The sequence below is a fragment of the Cupressus sempervirens genome, chromosome 6 (genome assembly GCF_028749045.1).
Source record: "Cupressus sempervirens isolate cs-2001-9-10 chromosome 6, ASM2874904v1, whole genome shotgun sequence".
Classification (NCBI taxonomy): Eukaryota; Viridiplantae; Streptophyta; class Pinopsida; order Cupressales; family Cupressaceae; genus Cupressus; species Cupressus sempervirens.
This window is the reverse complement of record NC_143123.1, coordinates 73,555,010-73,581,661: the sequence shown is the minus strand read 5'-3', so window position 1 is coordinate 73,581,661 and position 26,652 is coordinate 73,555,010. Positions and strand designations below refer to the sequence as shown.

Below are 26,652 nucleotides of genomic sequence, written 5' to 3'. Positions count from 1 at the left end.
TTCATCAAAATTGAAATAATGATCATGTAGAGAATGAAGAAGAAGGTTGGAGCATTCCCTCACCACAACTAAAGAAGGATCATCATCATAAGATGAGAAGATACCATCAATTATGTTTCCTAAACTTGTAAATAGGAATTGTGACCTATCAAGTAGTCAAATAGAAGTTCTTAATCCTCATTGTTTGAAGATAGAGAACTTTGTGGGAGATTTGAGAATCTCAAGCACCTCTTGTGATTTTTTCTAGACCTCAAGAAGCTTGGTTTTGGATGCATGCTTTTAAATCCATTTTAGTATGTTGTTTCTTCCTTCCATGTTGTTTTACCAAGAGACACCATCATTTCTCTTTCAAATATACCTAGATTTGACATACTTTCAAGAAAGAGTTCTCTACATTATTTGGAAAGGTAGAGATGTTTCTATTTTTATAGGTTTTTCTACATATTGAGGCCTTTCTATGAACACTTAATCTATGATATATTTTAATATTCATGTGCATATTCTAGTTCAAGCTTGAAAAGATGCACTTGAAATTGTCCATAGATTCAGGAATGGATAGATCATTACTAGACATGACAAAGGATCCCATTCCTATGGCTCAAAAAAATAGGATTCTAGAGATAGTTGTTGCAGCCTATAAAGGTTAGTCATGGTCCTCTCAATAACCATTTGCCTCTTTTCATTAAGGAGCTACTAGGTGGCTTGGCTCTAACAACATTTCTAACTTGAGGCTAACCATCTTGATCCAAACTTAGCCAAAGATACTCCTAAAGAAGAAGAAACTCTCACTAATTGAGAGTTTATTGATGATAATGTCCTTAGAATTGTCTAAGGTTGGTCTTATGATTAGAATCTTTCTTATATTAAGCTCACACTAACTTCTTAACATTATATGAGTTTGGCCTTTAAAATTTTGTACTATCATCTTTTTATGTTAATGAAAGAATAAATAAAGAAAATCATTTAAAAATAATGCAATGCAATAAATAAATAAAAATTATATTATTCTAGCCAAGGCTAGGGGATAAAGTGTCAACAATCCAGGACTGTGGTGGTCGGAGCTGTTTTTCTTCTAAATTAAAAATAATGGATGGCTATGTGAATCATGGATTTAAACACCCACAAAAAAAATAGAATGACCTAGAGCATTGGGCTCCATACATTCCCACAAATCCAAGAAATGCTTAGGCCATTATCGGCCGGATTAGTTCTCTTGTTGCCCTTATTTAACTACTTCGTATTCAAAATTGGAAAATGCACATAGGCAATAGCGTATACTTCCAATGCACCACCTCACTCTCATCAATATGAAACTGATACATTATTCTTTCTGTTCTATTCACCATGTGTCTTTAGTTCCATTTCTTTAAGAAAAATCTAAAGAATTTTCAATCAGGCGTTATGTTGGTCATCATGCTTGTATAAATATTTTATAGATAACAATGTGCATTTGGACTGTAGCAAGATTTTGATTCTTGTATTACCCAACGTTCACTAGCTGTGAACTGTACATTATAGCATTTGGGTTTGAGTTTGTTTCAGATGCTCCTTTTGTTTTTGGCGATGGCTTCTATGATAATAATTTGTTTCAGATGCTCCTTTTGTTTTTGGCTATGGCTTCTATGATAATAATTTCATCAGAGAGTTTTTATAAATTATATTGAATTTTAGTTTTTTCTAATACCATGAAAAGAATTGCTGCTGTTTGTAGTTTAGATATGAAATAAATAAATATTATAAATATAGATTTCCTAAGAAGTTGTATTGAATATTTGGATGTGTCTAAGATTTCTATAAGACAGATAGTAATTCATTTTTCATTTGTGAATCGCTGTAAACAAGGAAATTATATAATAATATAAAGTTACTTTGTCTTAAGGAATGGAGAATATGTCTCTTCAATCCTTCACTCTCTGTCAAAAGAGCCAACATCAAAATTTGTACTTCTAAATTGAATAACTTAATTATTTCCAAATTGAATAACTATATAATTTTAAAAGTTTGACCTAAAACATGTTTTGAAAAATAAAAAAATAACTAAGCAACAAGATCTTCTTTGGTCCCAAACCAGTATCTGCCGGAGAAAAGGACTTGGGAAGATGATTTTCTAAGATTCTTCGTTATTTTTCTTCAATGACATTAGGCTTTACAGTGGAATTTATAAACCGAAAGGAGCGAATTAGTGATGGTGGCATGACCATAAGAAAACACAGCGTATGTGACCGACAAAATAAAGCCTGCTGTCGAATATATTGATTTATATTCCCTCACTTCGTCAACAAGGCCAATTGTCGCCTTCTTAGTGAAACGCACTATATAGTCCAAGGATCTTATGCATATTTCACTACTTGTAGTCTTCTTTTGATCTCCTGTAGTGGAAAAATCTCTTGAGATGGCTTTACTACAGTCTGACATTGTGGCCTTTCAGAGCTCAAAATATATGTCAAATGACCAAAAGATCCTTAGAAAGGGATCAAGGAAATCATCATGTTCTAAATCTTTGCATTGGGTTCCATCTATGTATAATGGATTGAGAAGTAAAGGCAAAGTTCAAGCTGTGATGACCAGTACTGAGAGAATGGGAGATGAGAAAGATATAACCAAGGGAGGCTCCACCCAAAAGTCTAAACTTGTGGCATGGCAAAGTGTGGCGACGGAGCGCTGGGAGGGTGAACTTGAAGTGGAGGGATACATACCAAAATGGCTGGTCAATATAGTCATTACCTTTGTTTTCTTTTTCTTTTTCCAACATTTTTCTTGATATATATAGATCATATATGATTTGTGTGTTCAATTGTGATTTGTTGCAAACAGAGTATATATTTGATCTAGGGTTTGTAAATAGGATAGTAAGTTATATGGGCTTGATCTTGAAGAAATTCTATGGTAGAGTGAGCTTAAGTAAGTTGGAGTAGTAAATTCTGTGATAATCATGTAGGTGCAAAGAATGATCACTGTACAATTCTTGGAAACCACTAATCATGAAGGATGAGTCAATAAATTTGAATTTGACTTAAAAATAATATAATTGAATCCTGATACTATCATGATTTGATTGACTGTGAAAACATCTCCTATTTATCTAACATAATAATTTCAAAGCTTGAAAAATTGCTGTAACTTTTTTAGGATTGTGAATTTTCATCACAGCCTTCTATTTATCTTTAATTTTGGTTCTCAATTTCTCCTCTCGTTACTGAGAATCTAATTTTTCGCATCTTCCATCTTCTTCGATTTTTTTTATTAAGTTAGAGAATCTCAATTGTTTACTATTAGCCTTTCTGAGTTTTTGATTTTGGGTCCATTTAGATGAAATTACCAAATCATCTAGGCATTGCAGGTAGATTTTATTTTATAGATCTATTAGGAATGCTTAAAACCCTAACCCTTGGATCTTCGTCTCAGTTAGGTTTTTCTATTCCATCATTACAGAGTTATTGTCTCTCTGAATCATTGGTTAGTCATGGAGGAAGGACAGAAGCTAATACAGTTGTCTATTCTCAAGGAACATAATACACCCAAAGTCTAATTATGTATTTTACTCATATTCATCAGTTTTAGGAGTTTCAGCTTCTTCTTTTTATGGAAGTTTGACCTTGTCTATGCCTCTGTTTCTGTTTATTCTATTCCTTAATCGCTTCATTCCATCTCAAAAATTTCAGATTGAATTCAAAAGAATGTAAATTGCAAACAATTGTTGAGGTAATCTCCTAAAGATTGTTATATTTATGTTCACAGAATGGTACCTACCTGAGAAATGGACCGGGAAAGTTTCATGTAGGTGACTACAATTTCAGGCACCTTTTCGATGGGTATATATTCATTCTATTTAATTTGGAGGTTTTGTACGAAATTAAGTTTAGCTATTTGATGTGGAAGCACAAATCTTATGGAAACTTCTTCAATTAAGAGTCAAGAACTAGGAGATGTTCATTCCCCCAAATTTTGACTACTTTTCAGATTGATCTCAAAGAAATATCTATATTCTGATGGTTGTATGTTTATCCATTGCAGATATTCTACTCTGGTTCGTCTTCACTTTGAGAATGGGAGATTAATTGCAGGACATGCACAGTTAGATTCTGAGGCTTACAAGGCTGCTAAAAAGAACAATAAAATCTGTTATCGTGAATTTTCTGAAGTTCCAAAATCAGAAAACTTCTTTGAATATGTTGGGGACATTGCAGGACTCTTCTCTGGTGCTTCATTAACAGACAATGCCAACACAGGAGTCATAAGGTCAATTCCCTCTTCTTGATTTTATTCAATTTTGATGGTAAGGGGAATAAAATTAACACCCATAATTTTATTTACATTCAGTATATGTTCAATCATGTGGATTTGACAGGTTAGGTGATGGGAGAGTTGTTTGCTTGACTGAAACAATGAAAGGATCTATTCAAATCAATCCTGCCACATTGGAAACCATGGGCAAGTTTGAATACACGGACAATCTTGGAGTAATTTTACCACCCCACAAATAAAATTTATTTGAAATCTACAACTATCATGATCTTTTTTATTTTTTTTTGTCATACATAACTTTGGTTCAAAGAAACGAGTGAATTATGATCTTGAATATGACAACAAAAATTGTGGTCTTTTATCAGGGGCTGATCCATTCAGCACATCCTATTGTGTTCGATACAGAATTCATTACCTTACTCCCAGATCTCATCAAGCCTGGTTATGATGTTGTCCGGATGCTACCTGGATCCAACGAGAGAACTTTGATTGGAAGAGTAGGGAAACTTTTCCATATATTTCATATTTTGAATCGAAATTTTAGTATAGTTGTTAAATTTTCACTAATATTATCCTTGGAGCATCATTTTAGATATACTGAGTGCTAAATGGACTTTTTATTTCCATATCAGATAAGTTCATGTAAACTAATAGTGATCGGAAATGGGTTTAATGTTAATCAGTGCTAATGAGAGATGGTCACTACTAAAAATAGTCATGTGCTTATGAGAATGACAACTAATGAGATATGGGTTCATGTGAAATATTACTTATGAGAGTAGATCTGTCTGAAGCAATATTGGTACAATATGAATCAAGAGTTTGACTAAAAACTGCACAATTGGACTATTTATTTTCATATAAGATAAATTCATGTAAATCAGTATAGTCAGTGCTGATGAGAGATGTTTACTAGTCAGAATAGGTGCATGTTCACGTGTGAACCGTAATTAATGAGACATAGGTTCATGTGAACTACTATTTACAAGAGATGGGTTTGTATAAAACAATATTCATGAAATATGAATCAACAAATTTTACTAAAAACTACACATTTGAACTTTTGATAGCATATCGCAATCTAACATGCATTTAAATCTTCAAACTCACTTTGTTTTTAAGCAATATATAGACTTTTATTTAGAAATAGCAAGAATATAATCTAAAATGTATCTAACCAAATTTAGTATGGCATTGATTCAGGTGGATTGTAGATGTGGCCCTGCACCTGGTTGGGTACATTCTTTTCCTGTAACAGATAACTATGTGATAGTTCCTGAAATGCCATTGAGGTACTGTGCTGAGAATCTGTTAAGAGCTGAGCCTACTCCTCTATACAAGTTCAAATGGCACCCTGATTCAAGGGCCTTCATGCACGTTGTGTCAAGACATACAGGGGAAACGGTACTTTGTTATATATTTGAATCTATGATTGAATCCATGCTTAATTCCTTGTTATTAGTTAATGTAATGTATTTCAAACATGGAAAATGTTTGGCAGGTAGCATCAGTTGAGGTGCCATTATTTGTGACATTCCACTTCATAAATGCTTATGAGGAGAAAGATGAGAATGGGAAGGTGGTGGCAGTGATAGCAGATTGTTGTGAACATAATGCAGATACCACCATCCTTGATAAATTGAGACTGCAAGAATTAAGATCCTTCTCTGGAGAGGATGTTCTTCCAGATGCCAGGTACCTACCGTAATAAATTTTTTAACTTTTTTTAAATATGTTGCGTTCCAGTGTTCTAGCTCAGCAACGATCAGTTGGCGATGTGAACTAGGGCGAGACTAGTTCTCTATAAGTGAGATCAGCCGCCCACAAGATGCCTCACCTCTTAACTCCAAAAGAAATTTGAACCCCAGACCACAGAAAACTATCCACAACCTTAGAACCAACAAATTCTCATCAAGTTCTTTCATATCAATAACTGCTTTTTATATGATTATTGATCTTTATTACTTGATCTTAATGGATATAATATTGTTAATTAATGTGAACAGAGTGGGACGTTTCACCATACCCCTGGATGGCAGTCCATGGGGAAAACTTGAAGCTGCATTGCCTCCAGGGGAGCATGGCAAAGGGATGGACATGTGTAGTATAAATCAAAAATACATTGGGAAGCCATATCGTTATGCATATGCCTGTGGAGCAGAACGCCCTTGCAATTTTCCCAATACCCTTACCAAGGTTAATATTCTTCATCCCAAATAGTTTGTTTCTTCTATTATAGAATTTGTCTTTTACAATGCATTAAAAGTCGAACAAGAATTTAGACTTGTGTTTGAACATAGACAAATTAAAGGGTATACTAAGCTTATAAAATGTTATTAAAGTATAACACGTTTGAAAGTTATGTGATATAAAAAAGTTGAAAGGGATGTGATGTAATATGTTGAAGGATTGTAGTAGAAAATATAATGATTAATATAATCTAAATATATAAATAGATTAAATATACTATTTAATTTAAAGTTGATGATGAAGATATGTTATAGTCTAAATATATTATAAAGGATGTTAAAAATTAATTTATCAAAGTATTGTAATTTTAAGGCTTGAATACATCAGCAATTCAAAGTTTGAAAGGTGGTTATGTTCTCTAATTTCAACATGGAAGTTAACAAGAATGTGGATTGAAATTGTCTTATTGAAATGAATTAGTCAATAAATGATTATTGGATTCTATTTACCTTGATTTATCTAAATTTTAGTAAGGTTGGACAATGTTGAAAATCACCTTTAAGGAAGCTTCTAATGTATTTTTGGATCAATTGTGTATACTTTTACATCAATGTTTTGGACCATGTTATTGTCTTCCTACTAATGGATCATCAAGTTTATTATAAAATGTTGATGCAACAAATACCCGGTTGAATTTAAAAGTGATCTTTGCTTTAAACTAATGGGTTATGGAGTTCTCATGTCCACTATCTCTAAGGGTTTCATTGAATTATGCGATCGCGAAACTACTATAGCATGAGTTAAGCCAAATCAATATAGTAAGTGGAAAGGTCAATGATATGTAAATTTAGAAATCCAATTTTTGAATTTTAAACTTTCTAATTCATGATTACAAAGCAAATCAATTGGTCTATTCTAATAAATCTAATCACGTCTGGTAAACTGTGTGAGTGTGTGTGTGTGTGTGTGTGTGTGTGTGTGTGTGTGTGTATACATATACATACATATACATATACATATATATACATATATATGTATACACATACATATACATACATACATATACATATATATGTATACACATACATATACATATATATACATATATATGTATATCTATATATATACATATATATACATATACATATACATATACATACATACATATATACATATACATATACATATATACATACATATAGACACACACACACACACACACACACACACACACACACACACACACACACACACATATATATATATATATATATATATGTATGTATGTATGTATGTATGTATGTATGTATGTATGTATGTATGTATGTATGTATGTATGTATATGTGTATGTATGTATATATATATATGTATGTATATGTATGTATGTATGTATGTATGTAAAGAATGAGTGATTCGAATTAGAATAATACAAAAATATGAATTAAATTAGAACTATACCATTTAATATATTATAACATAAAAAAATATTACAACAAAAATAAATGTAAAACATGAGAAGATAAATATTATATTTTTATCATTATAAATATCACTCATATTAATATATGAAATTTCTAAAACAAAAATAGAACATTGATTTTTTAATTTGAATACTCATACTACCTCAATCTATCAATTTAATAGCTAACTCTAAAGACTCATCTTCACCTAAGCTAACTCTAAAGACCCATCTTCACCCAACTCTTATTTATTTATAGAATTAACTCTATTTTAATGCATGTGGGTTTGATATTTACCTTGTGTGGAATATTGTTATAGATTGATTTAAAGGAGAAAACAGCCAAGAACTGGTATGATGAAGGAGGAGTTCCATCTGAACCCTTCTTTGTAGGTCGCCCAGGGGCTGATGAAGAAGATGATGGTAAGAAACTAACCACCATTGTTTCAATCTATGTTTCATAATTTCTTACATATTATTGACTTTGAGTGATATGCATGTTGTTGTAGGAGTGGCAATATCATTAATAAGTGATAGAAATGGGGATGGGTATGCCCTTGTTCTTGATGGATCAACATTTACTGAAATTGGTCGAGCAAAGCTACCATATGGATTACCTTATGGATTACATGGTTGTTGGGTTCCTGCTCCTTAATGGATTCAAAGTACATAGATTCAAAGTACATAATCTAATGTTAGCATTTAAGCATGTAAATATGTAATATTATGAAACTTTTTTACTATATATTAAATAAAGCAACATATGGTAAATTTTCCTTGACAAAGATTGTATGTATCTTAAAATAGAGTTTAAATTGAAATTGTTATGTTTATGCAATCTTTAATATTTTTGTGATATTTATAATAATTAGTTAAAAATAATTAATTATATATTTGATTCTCAAATTGTGTTTTTATTTTTTTGAATTACTAATTATATATTGTAATCATCCAATAGTATCCAATTTAATACAACATTAATCTAAATATTAGATGCTTATTTGGATCAGTCCCTTACTCAATTTTATAGTCATTGATTTTTCTCTTTGATATGACAGGTGTAGTGATTACACAAAATTCCTAGAAGCTATGAGATTCGCTATCAACTCAAAGATTTATTAGATATAGTCAAACTATTTATCAATTCATTTTCTTGTTTTTTCATTTCATTTCAATTCATGCAAAAATGTATTACATCCTCGAACATTTAATTTCATATGTTAAAATTTCAACTATATGAGTTGTGACATGTCTCATTGGTATGAAAATAATATGGTGAGGTGGGGATTCTTGTCTAACATGTAAAATGTAGTTTCATCAAATGGTGATCATAGTGAATTTGTTTCTTACATTTTGAGTTTATGTATATATATATATAGTATTGGATACTTGATTTTTGGTAGGACATGAGCATGCTCATGTTCTATTGTTTTGTCTACTTTTTCTCTAATTATGTTTGGCTATAGTTTAATTATTTATCTAATAATTTTTCCTCAATATCTTTGTGGTTTTATCATTATTAAATGGGCCCAATGTTATGCTCTTTTGCATATAATTAGGTTTTTAATGCATTCGCCCAATTAAGGAGAAGGAATCCCACCTTATTGATCCCTAATAAAGATTTTTCCCAAGGATTATGGTGCACCTTAGTACTCCAATTGAGTGTAGAATGATCTTTCTTATGGTTGAGAAATAAAACATATAGAGTTTATCCTTTCATGGACCACAAGGACCCAAGAGATTGAGAAAATACCAAATCTGTGTTGATCACAACTCAAAAAAAGACATCCTTTTACAAATTATATTTTCAACTCGTATATAGTAAACAATGAAATATTGATTTACTTAGCAACAAAAATATCTCAAGGAACATCAATGCATTATCAATTCAAAATGCATTAAAAAAATTGGTCATAATGGTTATTATTGAAAGGAAAGATTAAAGTGAAACCAAATATAAAAAGTGTAAGTACAAAATTGGGAACTCTATACATTTTTTGTTGTAATGGCTTTCATTGAAAAATAATTTCAAAGTGAAATAAAATATAATAACATAAACTGTATAAATAGAAACGTGGGAATTCTATATACTTTTTATATCAATTCATATAATTATATGCTAAGGCAATAGGAAATCATCTCCATTAGAGACATTGTACTCCTACATCCTGATAATTTGTAGTTCAAAACATTTTTCTCTATCAACATTTGATAGGACTAGTGAGCATAAATATGGCTCCTTTAATTAAGAATTTCTTAAACATTTGATGTTGTATTAAGGGTTTAGAACATATTTCTCATTATTTTATATGTTGTTTTGTTATGACTTGTTATGTTTGGGACATGATTTATACTTGGAACCTATATAGCCCTAATAGATCTATGACAATTTGTATGTGGTTGAATAAATGTTATTTTGAAGTAGATATCCATATGTACACTTAATGCTTTTGTATACACTACTATCTTGATGTAGTTAAGGATAAAGCTTGGAACATAATAGAAAATCTAGCTAGTTGCTCGATTATATAGAAGTTGTCAATCCAACTTCATGAAGCCAATATCACTTGCATGAAAAGATAACATGTCACTAGAATGGAATAATTTTTTTTAATTACCCTTGTAGGAGTCATTTACAATGAGCATGAGTCATCTTGATATTTGAAATAGGACCAAGACCCAAAATACTTATCCACCAGAGAATGGGTTGACCTATTTGAATGATTAGAATAACTGAGAGGGGGGCTGAATCAATTATCCTCGAGTCTGTATGTACCCATTTAACATTTAACAACTTCAAAAAAATTATTCAAACTCATAAATCCACTCAGCCAATATAGAAAATTAACTATAAATCTACTTATTCATTTCAACACTTAGTTCTTTATTCAATATATGTTGACTAACACAATGGTAAATAGAATGAAACATGAAAATAACATTCACACAATTTTGGCACCAAGATTTAATGTGGAAACTTAATTTGGGCAAAAACCACCAAGTAACATGCTACCACTTTTCACTCTTCTGAAGTAAGCTTAGTTAAGAGCCAACCCTGTTAAAGGTTACAAAACATAGTGTTAGGTTTGGCCCTATTAAAGGATTTAAATCACCCTGTTGGGAGTGGCCTTTTTAGAGGTCTTTAGATCATTCCATTAGAATGTCACCTTAATTAAAGGATTTTACAAATGATTGTTAGGTCAACCTTGATTAAAGGATTTTACTGCCACGCTGGTTAGAAAGTAACAGGTAGGTTTGATCTATTAAAATACAAATCACATTGGAAATTTAGATCTCCATTCAACTCATTCTAGTTCATTGACTAGACTTCATCATGTTCTCCATCTCGGATATGCTTGGAAACTATTCAAGAAACACACACTTCACCAAATTCTCACTTTTCCTCTACAACTCTATTATTCACTTGTCCTTCACAAATTTTCCAATCAACCAACCAAAATAAACATCTCTTGTACCTTCTTAAATAGGTAGCTTTGATCTTTTTCTACTTAAACATCACCATCTAGATCTTAGCAGTTGATCATATTCAATGAATCTATCCATCATTTTGTCATTCTACTCCTTCCTTGAAACTTTTTGAAACTTCATATTAAATCATTTCCTTGATTTCCTAACAAACTCAATTGATGCATTAAATATTCTAGCTCATCAATCCTTATCATTCACATGCTTTGGCAAATTCAAGAATTAAATTGTATCAGTCTCAAATCTTGATTCTTTCACAAAAATTTATTTTGTTGATACTCAGTCATCACTATGTTCTTCAACTCAGTCATGTCACTATGTAGCTTGGTCTCTACTAATTTTGTCTTCCTTGTCTTACACTGGCTTACTCAATCTTTACTATGCTCAGACACTTCTCTATTTTCTTCTTCATCTTTCTCGGCCATAACTATCACTCAACTTGTACTATTTTTTTGCCTGTCTCTTAAGTTCCTCAATCTTCTACTTCATTGACCTTGTAAAATTGTTACTTGGTAAAGCTTAGTGCTTTACTCAAATTCTAGTCTTCCATCAACCTTATCTTCTACACATGAGCATAATTATCTTCTCCACTTCATATAATGATCAAAAGACATATTATCTTGTCAAATACTAACTGATCAAGTGCCCATTGTAATTCTATCATACTAAACTCCTCTTTACTCAACAACTTCACTAACTCATCTAGTTATCTTCTCTTTTCAAATCCTCTTCATCAATAATAGGTATGGCACTCTACATTGCTAGTAAATGTCTTATTGGTCAGTAAGGTTTTGACATAAATGACAATATAACAATTATAGTTTGCAAAAATATCCCTCTTTGGCATTGATGGCAACACCTTTAGTTACCATGCAATGGAATTTAATACTTTTTCATGATTTTTCACTTGCAGCTCCCTATTGTTCTTCATTAATATCCTTAATTTCATTCTAATTATCATCCATGCAACCTCCAATATGATCTTTTTTTTCCCTTCATAATACTCCCTTTATGATACCAATTATAATTCTTCATGCTGACTCTAGAAGTAATACTAGCTATATTTATTCTTTCTCTTCTTGTAATTAGATGGTAAAACAACATCTCCCTCTACTATATGGTAAAATTTCTCCCTATTTGGTCTATCGAATGGTAACTTTAGTACATCTCTCCCTTTTTAACAACAATGTCAAAGTCATCATCCATTCTATACACATCATCTTCTATTTGTTACTTTCGAGTTGGTCTTTGAAATAATCACTCCTTCTGTCATCTTTTCCTTGACTAAATCAAAATATAGCAACTTGTAGCCTCACTCTTGTACTTATATATTTCTTTTCACAACTTTAGGAAGCTCTTGACCTCTTGTATCAATCTATAAGATATTTTTATCATAAAATTTAAGCAATATTGCATCTCAGCTTACTTTACTTCAGATAGGAGAATGACCCCTAATTTACCTCTTAGATACTCAAATGTGTTCTTAGGTGATGCCTTCCTGAATATATCAGCTATATGCTCCTTTGTGTTCACATACTCCAATTTTGACTTCTTTATCTTTTACTAATTCCCTCAAGTAATAATACTTGATTATTATGTGGTTTGTCTTTGTTTGCATCAAAGGATTCTTGGATATGTTTATAGAACTTATTTTATCACAGTATATCAACGCATGTTCAGTAATCTCTTCCTTTGTACCTTTAACCAGTTCCTTGATCTACACAATGTTTGAACAATTAACTATTGTTGCAACATACTTAGCCTTTGTTGTAGAATGGGAAATATAATTTTCCTTATAAATTCTTGTGTATGAAATCAATCTCTTTCCTAGAAAGAAAGCTTCTCCATGTGTACTCTTTCTATCATCAACATTTTCAGCCCAATAAGCATCTATCTAAACTTTTAACTCAAACTTGTGAGTTTTCTTGTACCGTAATCCATTGTCTTTTATTTCTTTTAGATACCTCAATATCCTTTTCATGTCTATTAGGTGATTTTCTCTAGGATTAGCAAAAAATATTGCAACAATATCAATAACTAATGCAATGCCAGGTTTTTTATAAATAACATATTGTAATTTTCCAATCATTGATCTATATATTGTCTAATTTACTTCTGTAGAATCATCATTCTTTGAAAGTTTATGTCCTATGATTATAGGTGTTCCAACTAGCCTTGAATCTTCCATTCCAAAGGTCCTCAATATCTCCTTGATTATATACTTTGATTGTGTAATGTAAATGCCTCTCTTCATTTGATAAACTTGAAAACCAACAAAGAATTACATCTCTCTAAACATTGACATCTCACATTCTTTCTTCATCTCATTAGAAAATTATTTGCACAATAAATCATATCCTCCAAATATGACATCATCAATAAAAAAATTTAGTTGACAATATCTTTCTTGTAGAGAGTTTCCTATTAGGGATTTGATTGTGTGCCATACTTTTGCATCGATGTTTCAAATCACACTTAGTGATCTATTATCATGATGTGAAGAGCTAGAGGAGAAAAATGGTTAGTTTCAAACCAATAAGAGAATATCTTTCTTTCATATTCACTTTTCAAGTATAGGTTGGTATTGTCATTAGTTCTTGCAAAACCATTTTTCACCAAATAAATGTGTAACCTTTCATACCATTCTCTAGAGGCTTGTTTTAAACCATATAATTCTTTGTGCAACTTACATACCATGTTCCTCTTTCTAGAGTCAACAAATTCTTCAAGTTGTTTAATGTAGACTTATTCTTTTAAGATTTCATTTAGAAATGTAGATTTCAGATCCATTTGAGATACCTTAAATTCTGTGTAAGAAGCATATGCATGCAAAGTTATTACTTAGTATAATTTTCTTTGACATATTTATGAAAATCATTTATTTTAGTGTGTTTCAATCATTTTTTGAGGTTCTACTACAAGTTCTAATGCCAATGAAGAAAGTCATTATAGGAAAAGTGAAATGAAAAAATTGGGTTTAAAATGATTTTGGAAAAAAAAAAAAAAGATTAAATGTTAAAAGGGTTCTTTTAAATTTAATTGGTTTGCAGTTAAAGGTTTTTAATGATTCAAGGGTTTTTAATCATTGAATGTACAATGATATAAACAAATAATTATTCAAAATGGTTAGTTCATTGTGTTTAGTGTCAACATAATCTTTGGTTTATATTTGTGCTTTTGTGACTCCCTAAAGGTTTTTTCTATTGACAAAAAATTGGTTTCATAGAAGGGGTATTTGAGAGTTTTGCGATGAGGTTAATAGTTTTGGATGATTCAAGGGTTTTTAATCATTGATTTTACATCAATAGAAATAAATAATCAGTCAAAATGGTAAAGTAATTTTATAGAATGTTGATATAATCATTGCTTTCTATTATATTTTTTACTTGAATGTTTGATGTATTTTTCAGGTTTTAGTACAAATATGGGGTTTTGTCTGTGTTTACAGATAATTTCTACATATTTATTGAAATCAATTTTTTTAGTGGGTTTCAATCATTTTTAAAGTTTTTGTTGCAGCTAATAATGTCAATGAAGGAAATCATTACCAGAAAATGCAAATGAAAAAATGAGGTCTCAATTGGTTTCACAAAAATAGATAAAATGTAAAAGGGATTCTTTTAAATGATAATTAATTTGTGGTTAAGGATTTTGTAATGATTCAAGGGTTTTTAATCATTGAGGTTATGGGTTTTCAATGATTAAGGGTTTTAAATCATTGAATATACAACAATAAAAATAAATAATTAGACAAAATGGCCAATTAGTTATCTATAAATTATCCAAGAATTATTGGGTTGTTGCTTTGCATTTGTGATTCAATCTTCCCATAGTTTTATATTTCAATTTTCCACCTTCAAATTATTGCATGTAATGTAATAGAAAGAAATAAATCTAATAAATGGTAAAGAAATAGTGTACATTATTGATCTAATCATTACTTGGTGTTGTACTAATTGTATATCTCCATAGCTTCTTCACTCTCTAATACAAATGTGTGAAGTTGTATGTGTTCATCATTGTCTTCCAAATACTGTTATTTAGAGAATTATAGATCATGTTCATGCTTTTCACCACCCACCTTTGCTACACTTACCGTACATATTACCTTTCTTAATTTGTCATTCATTTGTAACTACATGCATTATTAAGTTCTCATCATTAATATATGCACTGTTCAGCTGACATTGACTTTGTGCATTATTAAGTTGACATTGACTGTTTGAATTGTTAAGTTGATATTGATTGCATACCCTATAAAGTTGACATTAACTATATGATTTGTTAAGTTGACATTGAATATATACATTACTTGATGTACAATTACCTATATGCATTTTTTTGTTCAAGGCCACTCTATGCATACATATAAGAATGTATCCATTCTTCAACTCATATGCATTCCATGTATTACTCTAGTTTTTATTCTACTACTCTCCATTCTTCACCTAACATTCTTTTGATAAGAATTTTACATTGAGTTGATGCGCCCCTGATTCTATATATAGTGTCAAGCATTGTTCTCTATAGTTAAGTGATAAACTTCATTTTGGAATCATTCAATAAAACATTCAGTTGAATATTGTTTGTTGTTACCAATTTTTTTCACTTAATAATTCCAACTTCTTTTATAGATGAAGGCTATTGTTGTACAAGGCTCACTAATTGAATTAAATTAAGTAGATGGAATCATAGCAATTGAATTAGATTAAATAGATGGAAGCATAAAAGAGAGAGAGAGAACAAATAATAAGAATTTGAAATTTGGATGTCATCTCATGAAGAAAACATAAAATACAATTCATTTTATGAAATAATGGATCATTTACCACGATAATTAAAAATTCAAATCAACAAACCATTTATTCTATGATAAAATTCCTATAAGAATGATACAATGCCTCATTAATATCTTTGAAAATTCCTTGTTTGAATGCTCCCATATTATTCTATGCAGTCTACAAATTCTTTGCACTTGTTCAAGTAAGAAGTTACATAATATTCAATTCATGCTTCTTTCCTATTTTAGTGGTTTGAATGCACGGTTTTATCTAGATGTTAGTGCTTGTTATGCATGTTATTTCTAACTTTACTGCTTCTACATCACGTATTTTATCGTGTTTTACTTCTTTAAGTGCTCAGTACATATTTCATGGTCATTATTAATATATATGTTGTAATGTATATGAATTATTTCTCTTTGTTTCATCTTGCTTATTCCCTGTAATCATGTGAATAATGTAGGCTTTCATAAAGTTCAATGCAAGTATTCTTTCCATTTTTGCAACTTCTATTGTACAATTATTTTCAAATTTTGTTGCTTTGACTTATTAGTATCTATGCTTAGTGAATTCTTTATGTTGATACTCAACATATGTTGAAAATTAAATAACTTTTTTCTGCCATTGTCATCCTGTTTCTTTTATCTCTAAGCTATCAATTACAACATTACTAATTCAAATCTGCCTATTGCACTTTTAGTAATGTGATGAATTCATTGATGAAATGTACTTGTAATTTTTCCAAGTTGTATTCATTGTACACCTAGATTTCACATTGCTATTTATTCTGTAATGTTGTCAACGAGTTCATTTTAAAAATAGTTGTTGCACAATTAGTTTCAAGATGTATTCTACAATCAAATGTACATGTCTAGCTACTAGTGTTCTTATAAAGTTGTACTCTTAGATAGCACAATGTTGTCAATGAGTACAAAACTAAATGTGCATTCTACACAATTAGTTATATGATGTATTTACTAATGAAATGTACTTAACTTTGTATTGTGCACAAATAGTTATCTGATGCATTCACATTGTTGTCTATGAATACATTACAATACTCCTCTACATAGTTCACAATTATAGGTCTCATGTAAACAATGAATTTGTGTACTTGTCAATATGCTTAAGTTGTGATCATTGTACCTTGTGAATTGATATTTTTCTCTACATTTTGTAATTCAATTGGATAATATGAATGGTTTCTATTTGTTGCTTTGACTTAAGTACTCTTTATGGACAAAATTTTTGGTATTCAATGTCAGGTCTCTTGTTAGGAGTCATTGGAAGACAAATGCTATTGATTATTTATCATGCAACATGAAGATATATAGGATGCTATTCTCTATCTTTTGTGACATAATGTAGGTCACCCCCATCTACATAATGGGGTAATCTATGAGCTTCTCTTTTATGTCCTTCTTCAAGATACTAGTAGAATTGGCTGGGGGTTGGACTGCTTCACCCAAGTTTTGGTTCCATTGAACTAGGCAAACTTTGTTGAGTGCATTAATAATATTAATCTTGATGACATAGGTAGAAAACTTGGACATATTTTTCATGTACAAAGAGAGGGTTCTTGAGATCTTATAATTGAAGCTTGGGAGATGTTCAACTTTCATGTTCTAGGGATAACTACAATTACTTGTCAATTTTCATTGCAAGAAATGGGGATTTTTTCATAGAATCCAAGAAAACTGTAATTCTACACTACGTCTATGGAGTAACCCCTTTTTACCAGTAACAGGTAAAGAGAAAGGCATGAATCAACAAGTAAAATATGTATGGTGGCTTATGTGTTGTGTAAGAAAGAACGGGCAGAAATGCAAATAATGTGAAAGAGGTTTTAAGGCAATAAGTTTGATATGTAAAAAATTAGTTTTCCCAAATGATATTATTATAAACTATGTAAGAGATGGATGTAAATGTTTTTAATGGGATTAGGATAGAGTGGTCTATGTAGTTGCGGACTAATCAATGAAAAATCTATTTATACAATTTTACCTTTAATATTAAAAAAATACTGCTATTACCCATCAAAAAAATGTTACTATTAATAAATGAGCATTGAAAGTTATAGTGAGGGCTAATCATGAGAATGGCCATCATGATGGAGGGTTTAAGGGTTTTATGTCCTAGTGAATGTTTGTCACTAACGTCCCCAAAAGTCACATTTTATGTATAACTAATCATTTATAAATGTTGATTGCTTATCAATAGGCCACAAATCTAATGGTGGATATTATGTGTGTTTTAAATTTGTTCTCCTTAATTTTTTTTAATGAGGGTATTGTATTATAGTTATGCATTGTGATGCATCACAAGAGTTTGATGCTTGTTGAGTTGCTCCAAATATCTAGTTGGTGTTATTCTTGTGATATTTCTTGCTATGAAAGCATATTGTAATTTATGTTGATTTCTCTATAATATATTGAGAAAATCTTGAAGTGTTGGGTTTCTCTCTTGAAGGGATTTGTTACCACATTAAACATTGTTTTGTATAACAATATTATTTAAAGTTATTTCTATTTAATTAATTTCATTATTGTAAAAAACTAAAAGAAATTACTTTCATCTCAAAATTAGTATAAGAAAATACAGATTATCTATTTTTCCTTTCTATAAAAGTTTGGTACATAAAATTTTATACTATAATGTAGAAGATTGGTTGTTTCTAAAGATTATAGTCAAAAATTAAAGCACTACATGAAAGCATGAGAGAGATCAAAAATGAAGAATAATGCACTATGTTATTAATGATGCAATAGAATGAATGAATATACATAAGAGACTTCTTGGTTGAATAGCCCAAGGTGACACATAGGGATGCATAAGATTATGACAAGTGCCTTAATCTTATGAGATGGTACATAAAGTGATAACTTATCTTCCACCTGGAGTGGAAAAGTGATAGTGTTACAACACATTCATCAAAGTTGGATCATCCACTTAAGGTGGAAAAGGGATAGTGTGAGACATCCACTAAAGTTGGATCACCCTCCAAAGGTGGAAAATCAATAGTACAACATGTCCACTAAAGGTCAAGATCACCCTCTAAAGTTAGAAAACCGATCATTTTTACCAAAGGTGGAAGTCTCAGCTAAGGTGGACAAGTGATAATGTAATGATATAACAGAAAGTGGAAATATTTGTATTTAATCCTTAAGTAAACATAAATTTTTGTGTGTTTAGAACCTAGTAAAATCACTTACTAATGCAAAAGCATCTTGGTTCTTTAGGCAATCTTGCATCAACTAAAAAATATTTATTATTTTCTGTACTAGTACGTTGTTCACAAAGTAGTCATTGCTTCTTTTGTTTTCATTTTATGCATAGTTATCATCATGTTGATGACCTATCTTTATCCTTGTCCTAAGAGCGTGATTTCTAGCATTCTATGTTTCTCGAGTTCTATGTCATTCTTTGTTGTCCTTGTTTCCTTCTATTTTCATCTTGTGAAGCATGTTATTCTATTTAGTTCCATTGATTACATATGTGGCATCTTGCTGACTTGTGGCTTAGCTAGCTATAAAAAGAAGCTTGGTTAGTTGTAGGAAGCCAATCAGACAAAGAATCATGATAAGATGGAAGATAGAGGATGTGAGTTGAGACTCTAAGATTGTAATTTCATTGGTTTAAGGTTGTAGCCAAGAAGGCCTCACAACTGGGCATGTTGTGGTTTCTTTATATGTGAAGTTGAATTATTACACCTACAAAAAATGTTGTATTTGGCCTTGTGTTTTATGTGTTTTAAATTGATTTATATGTAGCTTCTATGTGCATCTCTGAGAAAGGTAGTATTGGAAGGTTTAAGTTGAGTTTATTCCACATGTTATTCCTCCAAGATTATGAATTTCTGACCCTACCCTGCATCACTTACGAAGTACAATGTACTTAACAAACCAAGACCTCCCTTATGTGAAACTTAGGGAGAATCTATGCAAATAATACAAGAATATGGACCTTAGATACTAGCATATGTTAGGCACCCATGCACATTCATAATTAAAACTCTCATAAATAGGGAAAAGGATAAAACCTAGTGGGGAAAAATTGCTCCCCAAAAGAGAGATGAAATATAAAATTCTCTCAAAGAAGAATGTGAGGAGGAAAAAACCCATGAGAGGAAAGATCGCCCCACCATAAGTGAGAAGTATCTCGAGAACATATATCCCACTGCCTCCCTACCCCCTCCCATCTCTTCTCTTTATCTATAATGTGCTCAAATGGAAGATTCTTGAAAGTGGATGTGAAAGATAGTCCATAATTGTTGAGAATTGTTCCTCCCATTAGAAAGAAAAAAAACCAAGGTGTATATATGAAGTCTCAGCAATCTTGAAAGGAATATGTAGGAAGAAAACTCAAGATAAATGAAATTTTTGATAACTTCTCAAGTATTCCATGCAAATGCTAAAATTGTCCTCCTCGAAATTATGTCTACCAAGTCATTCTACTAAAATTACAACCCAAGATATAGTTCAAAATAAATATAAATCATTATCTAAAGACTCAAGTATCTCCTTTAAAGATGAAGAGACCTCCTCTAAATTTTTGAATAAAGTATCTATACTCATATTAAATTTGAAAGAATGATCATGTACAAAGAATGAAGAAGATGGTTAGAGTGTTCCCTTGACAAAGCTAAAGAAGGATCATCATCATCAAAGATAATAAGATACCATCAATTATGTTTCCAATAGGAATCCTCAAACAAATCTAGTTGACTAATTGCCAATGTTCCTCTTCAAGCTTTGTGGCATGGATTAACCAACTCATCTATTGTATAAGTCTAGTGTTTGCATCGAGCATTGACAGTTCAATCTCTTGGTGCAATGACAAGCCTAGCTTGTAACAATTTGTATTAGAGCTTGGTCATAAGTTTGAATCTCCTTAGGTAATATTGAGGGGAGGATTATTGGACTAGCCACCATCATTCCCCTCCAAGATTTGCGATATGGTTTAACCACCTCATGTGTTGTATAAGTCTAGTGTTTGTGTCAAGCATTGACATGTCAATCTTTTGGTGCAACAAGAACCTTAGCTTGTAACAAAATCTACATTGTCTATCAAGTAGTCAAATAGAATTTATTGATCCTCCTTGTTCACTTTGTGGATGATTTGAGAATCTCAAACACGTCTTTTTTGTTTTTTTATGGAGCTAAAGAAACTTGGTTTCAAATGCATGCTTCTAAATTTTTTTTGGTGTGCTACATTTTCCATCCATGTGGTTTTACCAAGAGACAAAATCATTTCTCTTTCAAATACATCTAGATTTGACATGCTTTCAAGGTAAAGTTCTCTTTATTATTTGGAAAGATGGAAATTTCTATATTTTTATAGGTTTTTCTACTTACCAACACCTTTATGTGAGAACTCAATCTATGATATATTTTAATATTTTGATGCATATTCAAGCTCAAGCTTGAAAAGATGCATTCAAAATTGTGCTCAGACTTGGGAATTAATGGATCATTATGGTAATGCTCCCTACATTATTGTTAAAGTCATATTGATCTCTCTCTTCCTTGAGGGTATGGGCATGATAAAATTGTTCTTCTAGATATGAAAAAGAATCCCATTCTGAAGAAAAGCTTCAACTCTAATAGATGAGGAATGAGCTCTGTTAGGGATTGTAAGGCCTTTGTTTGAATCCTTGTTGGTTTCCACTACTTGCCACTACATTTACTTCAAGAATAAAGTTTCATTTATAATGAGTTCAACCTTCTCTGGCCTAGCAGTTGATGTTGGTGTTGGAGTTGTTGTTGCTATTGGAGATAATGGCTCTATCGACCAAATGCCTACACAAGTTTGTTCCCAAAGTGTTTCACGAGGTAATTCCTCTCCTGATATTATTTTGAATGTTAATGAATTTGATAGTGCATGCACATGGTTAGAACAAAAAACCCTTATTGGGTATTTTGTGGGTCATACTCCTTCTGAAATCACACTACAAGAATGGGTTTACAAGGTTTCGATACCTCAGGGTGTTCACATTGAAGGTGTTCAAAGCCTTACCAAAGGCTTCTTTCTTTTTTGCTTTGGAAATGTAGGCCAAGCTAAACATGTTTTTGTGTGAGGGCCCTAACTATCAGGTCATCCCTCTTGGTTTTTCAATGCCAGTCACATGATATTATCATTTTCGATGATCAGAAGCATAAGTTTCCCGTCTAGGTGGAGTTTCCTCGACTTCCCATTCCTTGCTAGTCATTTTTACTTGCTATTGCACAAACCTTCAGCAATTTAGTGTGCCTTGAACTAGACAAGTTTTTCAACACTGGTCCCCAATGTAGGGTTTGTGTTGAGGTTGACCTGACTAGGGACCTCAAATATTCAATGGATATCCAAATAGGTGGTACCACCTTTACTCATAAGGTGTTATACCTCAACCTTCCAAAAATTTGTTATCAGTGCTAGTCAGCTAAGCATAAGATAAGGGATTGTCCCTTGTTAGAACATAACCATCCCTCAAACTCTAAAAACAAAGCCTGCTCCTACCACCAAAAAAGAAGAATGGACTATAGTAGTGAAAAAAGGGAAGGCTTCAGGAGTGGCTAAGGTAAATTCTTTGCCAGTGGATCATGGTAACCCTAGCTCAAGATAGATACCAATTGAATCCTCTATTCCATTGCTCCCTCCACCTCCTATTTCAAACCTTGGAAGCTAGGGGACAGCGAGGGTTTCTACCCTAGATCTAGATCCTCTTTGGACTTGCGCACTGCAAGTGATGTCAATGATTTCCCAACAAAAGTTACATCGGTCTTGTAGCCCAGATGGAGGAGTTTTTTGACAATGGGGAGAAATTTCAAAGGGTCATAGTTGTTGATGACCCCTCTTTTGAGTTTCCCTCTTTTTGCATAACAATTTTTCCTCTCTAGGGGATGAGGATGATATGCAAGTTGGTTTACCATGAATTGCATTTCATGGAATGTGTGGGGGCTAATAGACCTCCCTAGAAAATATTATGTTTGTGATGCCAAGTGTTGGTTTGATCTTGATGTTCTTTGTCTCCAAGAAGTTAAAGTTGTTGTATTTCTTCTCTCTTTAGCTTATTATGTTATTTGGTCAAATAGTGTCATTTTTGCTTCTCAACATGAAGCTAGTCGAGGCGGTATTGTTGCTCTTCTTTCCCTCATTTAATTTCATCTGTTGTTTCTCATGGTTCAGACCCTTTTCATAGAGTGATTTGGATCCTATTGTCTTTTCAAAATTATTCTTTTGGTATTGTTAACATTTATGCTCCCAATGATGTTTTTGAGTATTCACATCTATGGCATTGGTTGGTGGATCATTTGCCACCTACGACATGGGTTTTTTGTGGGGACTTCAACATGGTTGAGTTGGCCTCTAATAAAGAAGGCCTTCTGCCATTTAGGTGGGCAGCTGGTGAATGGGAGGCCTAGTTTTACATGTAGAACAAATTAGGCCTTCATGATCCTAATGTTACTTGCCACCACCCAGACAGGATTTGACACACTTCGTCCAATTTTTGAGCTAGGTCGAACAAATTTTTAAAGAGACTTGACAAGGCTATGATTTTTTTGTAGTCTTTTTTATTCCTTTTCTCAAAAGCATGCCTTGCCTGTCACTCCCCTTCCTAATGTGACATTGTCAGATCACTCCCCCATTCTCTTTTCTATCACTTGGCAGACAGCTCAGCCTCACCTGAGTAAAACCTAGTTTTACCTCAACACCTCTTTATTGGCTCATCTACCAACTATTTCTCACATTCTACATGTCTGGAATCTTGAGCCTCAGCCCGACACACATGTTGGATGAATTCAATGGTGGAATGATGATATCCTTTGTACTACAAGGTTTCTTCGCATTTATGGTAGACAACTAGCTATGTACCATAGGAGATCTTATGATACCATTACTCTCGATCTATGTATAGCATCTAAGCCTCTTGCCATGAATCCATTTGATACAGATCTCTAGGATTGGCTTGCCAACCTTAGACACTAGAAATAGGTTGCAGATAATTATGTTGCTCGGGGAGCTCAGATCAAGGCCCATCTCCACTGATTGGAGGTTGGTGATCAAGCAAGGAATTTTTTAATGCTTTGAGGGCTCAGCATTCTACATTGTGTATTAAATACATTTGACAAGATCAAAGGGTTTTCACTGACCTACCAAATATTCTCCAGGTTTTTGTGCATCATTATGAGTAGGTTTTTATAGCTCAAGGGCCCTCTATTGTGTGTGATCAAGCACTGCAAGCCTGCCTTGATATTACTCCTAATAGGCTTGCCCCTGAGAAATATGCCTTTTTGAGCAAAAGCTAATGCTTGCAAATCTAAAGAAAGCTATCCTTTCCATGGCTAATGATAAAGCCCCTAGATGTGATGGCTTCCCCTGTGAGTTCTACAAGGTGCTTTGGGATGACATTGGCCCCAATTTGTTTCATGTTTATCATGAAGCATATGTCTCAAAGTCATTGGGCAACATAATAAGAAAAGGGAATATTAAATTCATACCTAGAGTTGGCGATCCTAAAGAAATTTCTAATTGGAGCCCCATTACTTTGTTGAATGTCTCCTACAAAATCATTGCCAAGGCTCTCTCTCTTAAAATTCAGCATTTTCTCCCTTAGATTGTTCGACCTAAACAAACTAGTTTTACTAAGTCCCAGTATATCTTGGACAATATTATTGTTGTCTAGGAAGGGATGGAGTGGGCCAGACATTCCAAACAGCAGGCCCTATTCTTCAAGACTGATTTCACCAAAGCATATGATCGAATTGAATGGCCCTTTATTTTAGCTATGCTTCAAGCTTTAGGCTTCAGCCGAGTATTTTTTCAATCAGTGCAGATGCTTTTTGGGGATGCCTCTACTTGCATCACCATTAATGATCATCAGTCTGAAGCCTTTGGGCTCTTCAGATCTATCTAGCAAGGTTGTCCTCTTGCACCTTCTCTCTATGTTTTGACAGCCGAGGGCTTTGGCTAGCTACTGGCTAATGCCATTTTTTGATGATTGGTGTGTGGTATTTCTTTATTGAATTTGATCACTCAGCTAGTCAATGGTCATTTTGCAGATGAGTCTTTCCTCACTTTGATTGAGGATGAGGAGAATATTACAAATGCTTTGCAATGTTTGGATACTTTTTTCCTTGCTTCAAGGTCTACTATCTAATGGCACAAAACCCTCTGCTACTACTAGTCTTTTTTTCTTGGGCCTCACTAGTTGCAACAATATGGATGGAAATAGGTCCAACATGGTGAAATCTTTAGATTTTTGGGCATTCCATTTACTTTTCGAGCATCTCCTATGGACCTATGAAATGTTGTGCTTGCTTGAATTGAGAAGAAGTTGGACTATTGGATTACTAATCCCCTTTCTCTTGCGGGAAAATTTCAAATCTACTCCAAAGTGCTTTATGCTACTCAAGTGTACTATTCTTCTTGTTGGGCTCTCTCTAAAGCCTTGTACCTTAAGCTCAAATGTCTTCTCAAGGACTTTCTTTGGGCCTCTGATGTTGTGCATCATGGCTTTCATAGAGCTGTCTAGGACTTCTCTTGCTTGCCCAAAGATTATGGTGGCCTTGGATTACTCTCCACCTACAAGCAGGGGATAGTCCTCTGTGCCTAGTGGTTCATACAGGCTCTCTTAGGGGATAAAGCCTAGAAAATTTTGCTACATCACTAAATTTCTTTAGGCTTTATGGTTAACTATCTAGCCTGGAAGGAGATTGGTCTTCAAACCCTTCTTGTGACCTCTAAACCTATTTAGATTCAAGGCACTTTTGTTGCTAAGAGCATTTGGAAATCTTGGGAAGCTCTCAATCCTTAGCTTCAGTAGGCTGGTAATGGATTCAAAGATGGGCTATCAATGAATCAACAAAACCTTTGGTGGTCACCCTTGTTTTCCATGCAAGTTGCGCCTTTAGCCAAGATTCAAGGAGCCAATGCTTTGCGATTATTTTGCAAGGGTATTAGAACTCCTAGAGATTTATTCTCTAGGGTTACTATGAGCCTTCGCTCATGGGAGGATCTACAAGTCCAATATAAGCTTATCTATCCATATCGACAAACAATTGATCTTCTAGTTTCTACAGTTCCTCCCAATCTGTTGCACAAGCTTGGAATTCACTCATCTCGCCCATGGTGGAAAGATTGGAAATGGTATCGTGCCACTCTAGTGACTAGTTATAAGACTAGGCTAGGATATCGATGGCTGATGCCCCATCTTTTGATGGTTGACACTCTCAACTAGCACTGGCATTTGCATTATTTGCATAAGACTTGGAGTCTTAGATTTGCCACTATCTAGCATACCATCACAAAGCCAAAGATTTCTCACTTCGCCTAGTGTCTCCTCTTCCAAGGTTTTCTTTTGGGCACTCGGCTTCGACATTTGGGAGTCCCTGATCCTAGATGCCCTTTTTGTGGCCAACCTCAAAGCTTTTTGCATTTTTTTGGTTCTGTAGAAGAGCTCAAAATTACTAGCTCTGGATATATGATTTTTTCAAGCCTTTTCATCCAAAGGC

At 32.7% G+C, this 26,652-nt stretch overlaps 1 protein-coding gene across 1 annotated transcript; it reads left to right on the top strand.

Annotated features, from left to right (window-relative positions):
* The first annotated feature begins 2,162 nt into the window (after positions 1-2,162).
* Positions 2,163-8,680, top strand: LOC149551216 (carotenoid cleavage dioxygenase 8 homolog B, chloroplastic-like). Its single transcript, XM_089786792.1, has 10 exons — positions 2,163-2,707; positions 3,739-3,812; positions 4,015-4,239; positions 4,349-4,460; positions 4,611-4,742; positions 5,449-5,649; positions 5,747-5,940; positions 6,252-6,441; positions 8,216-8,318; positions 8,405-8,680. The coding sequence occupies exons 1-10, from the start codon at positions 2,393-2,395 to the stop codon at positions 8,548-8,550; spliced, it is 1,692 nt and encodes a 563-aa protein (XP_089642918.1). The 5' UTR covers positions 2,163-2,392; the 3' UTR covers positions 8,551-8,680.
* Positions 8,681-26,652: the final 17,972 nt, after the last annotated feature.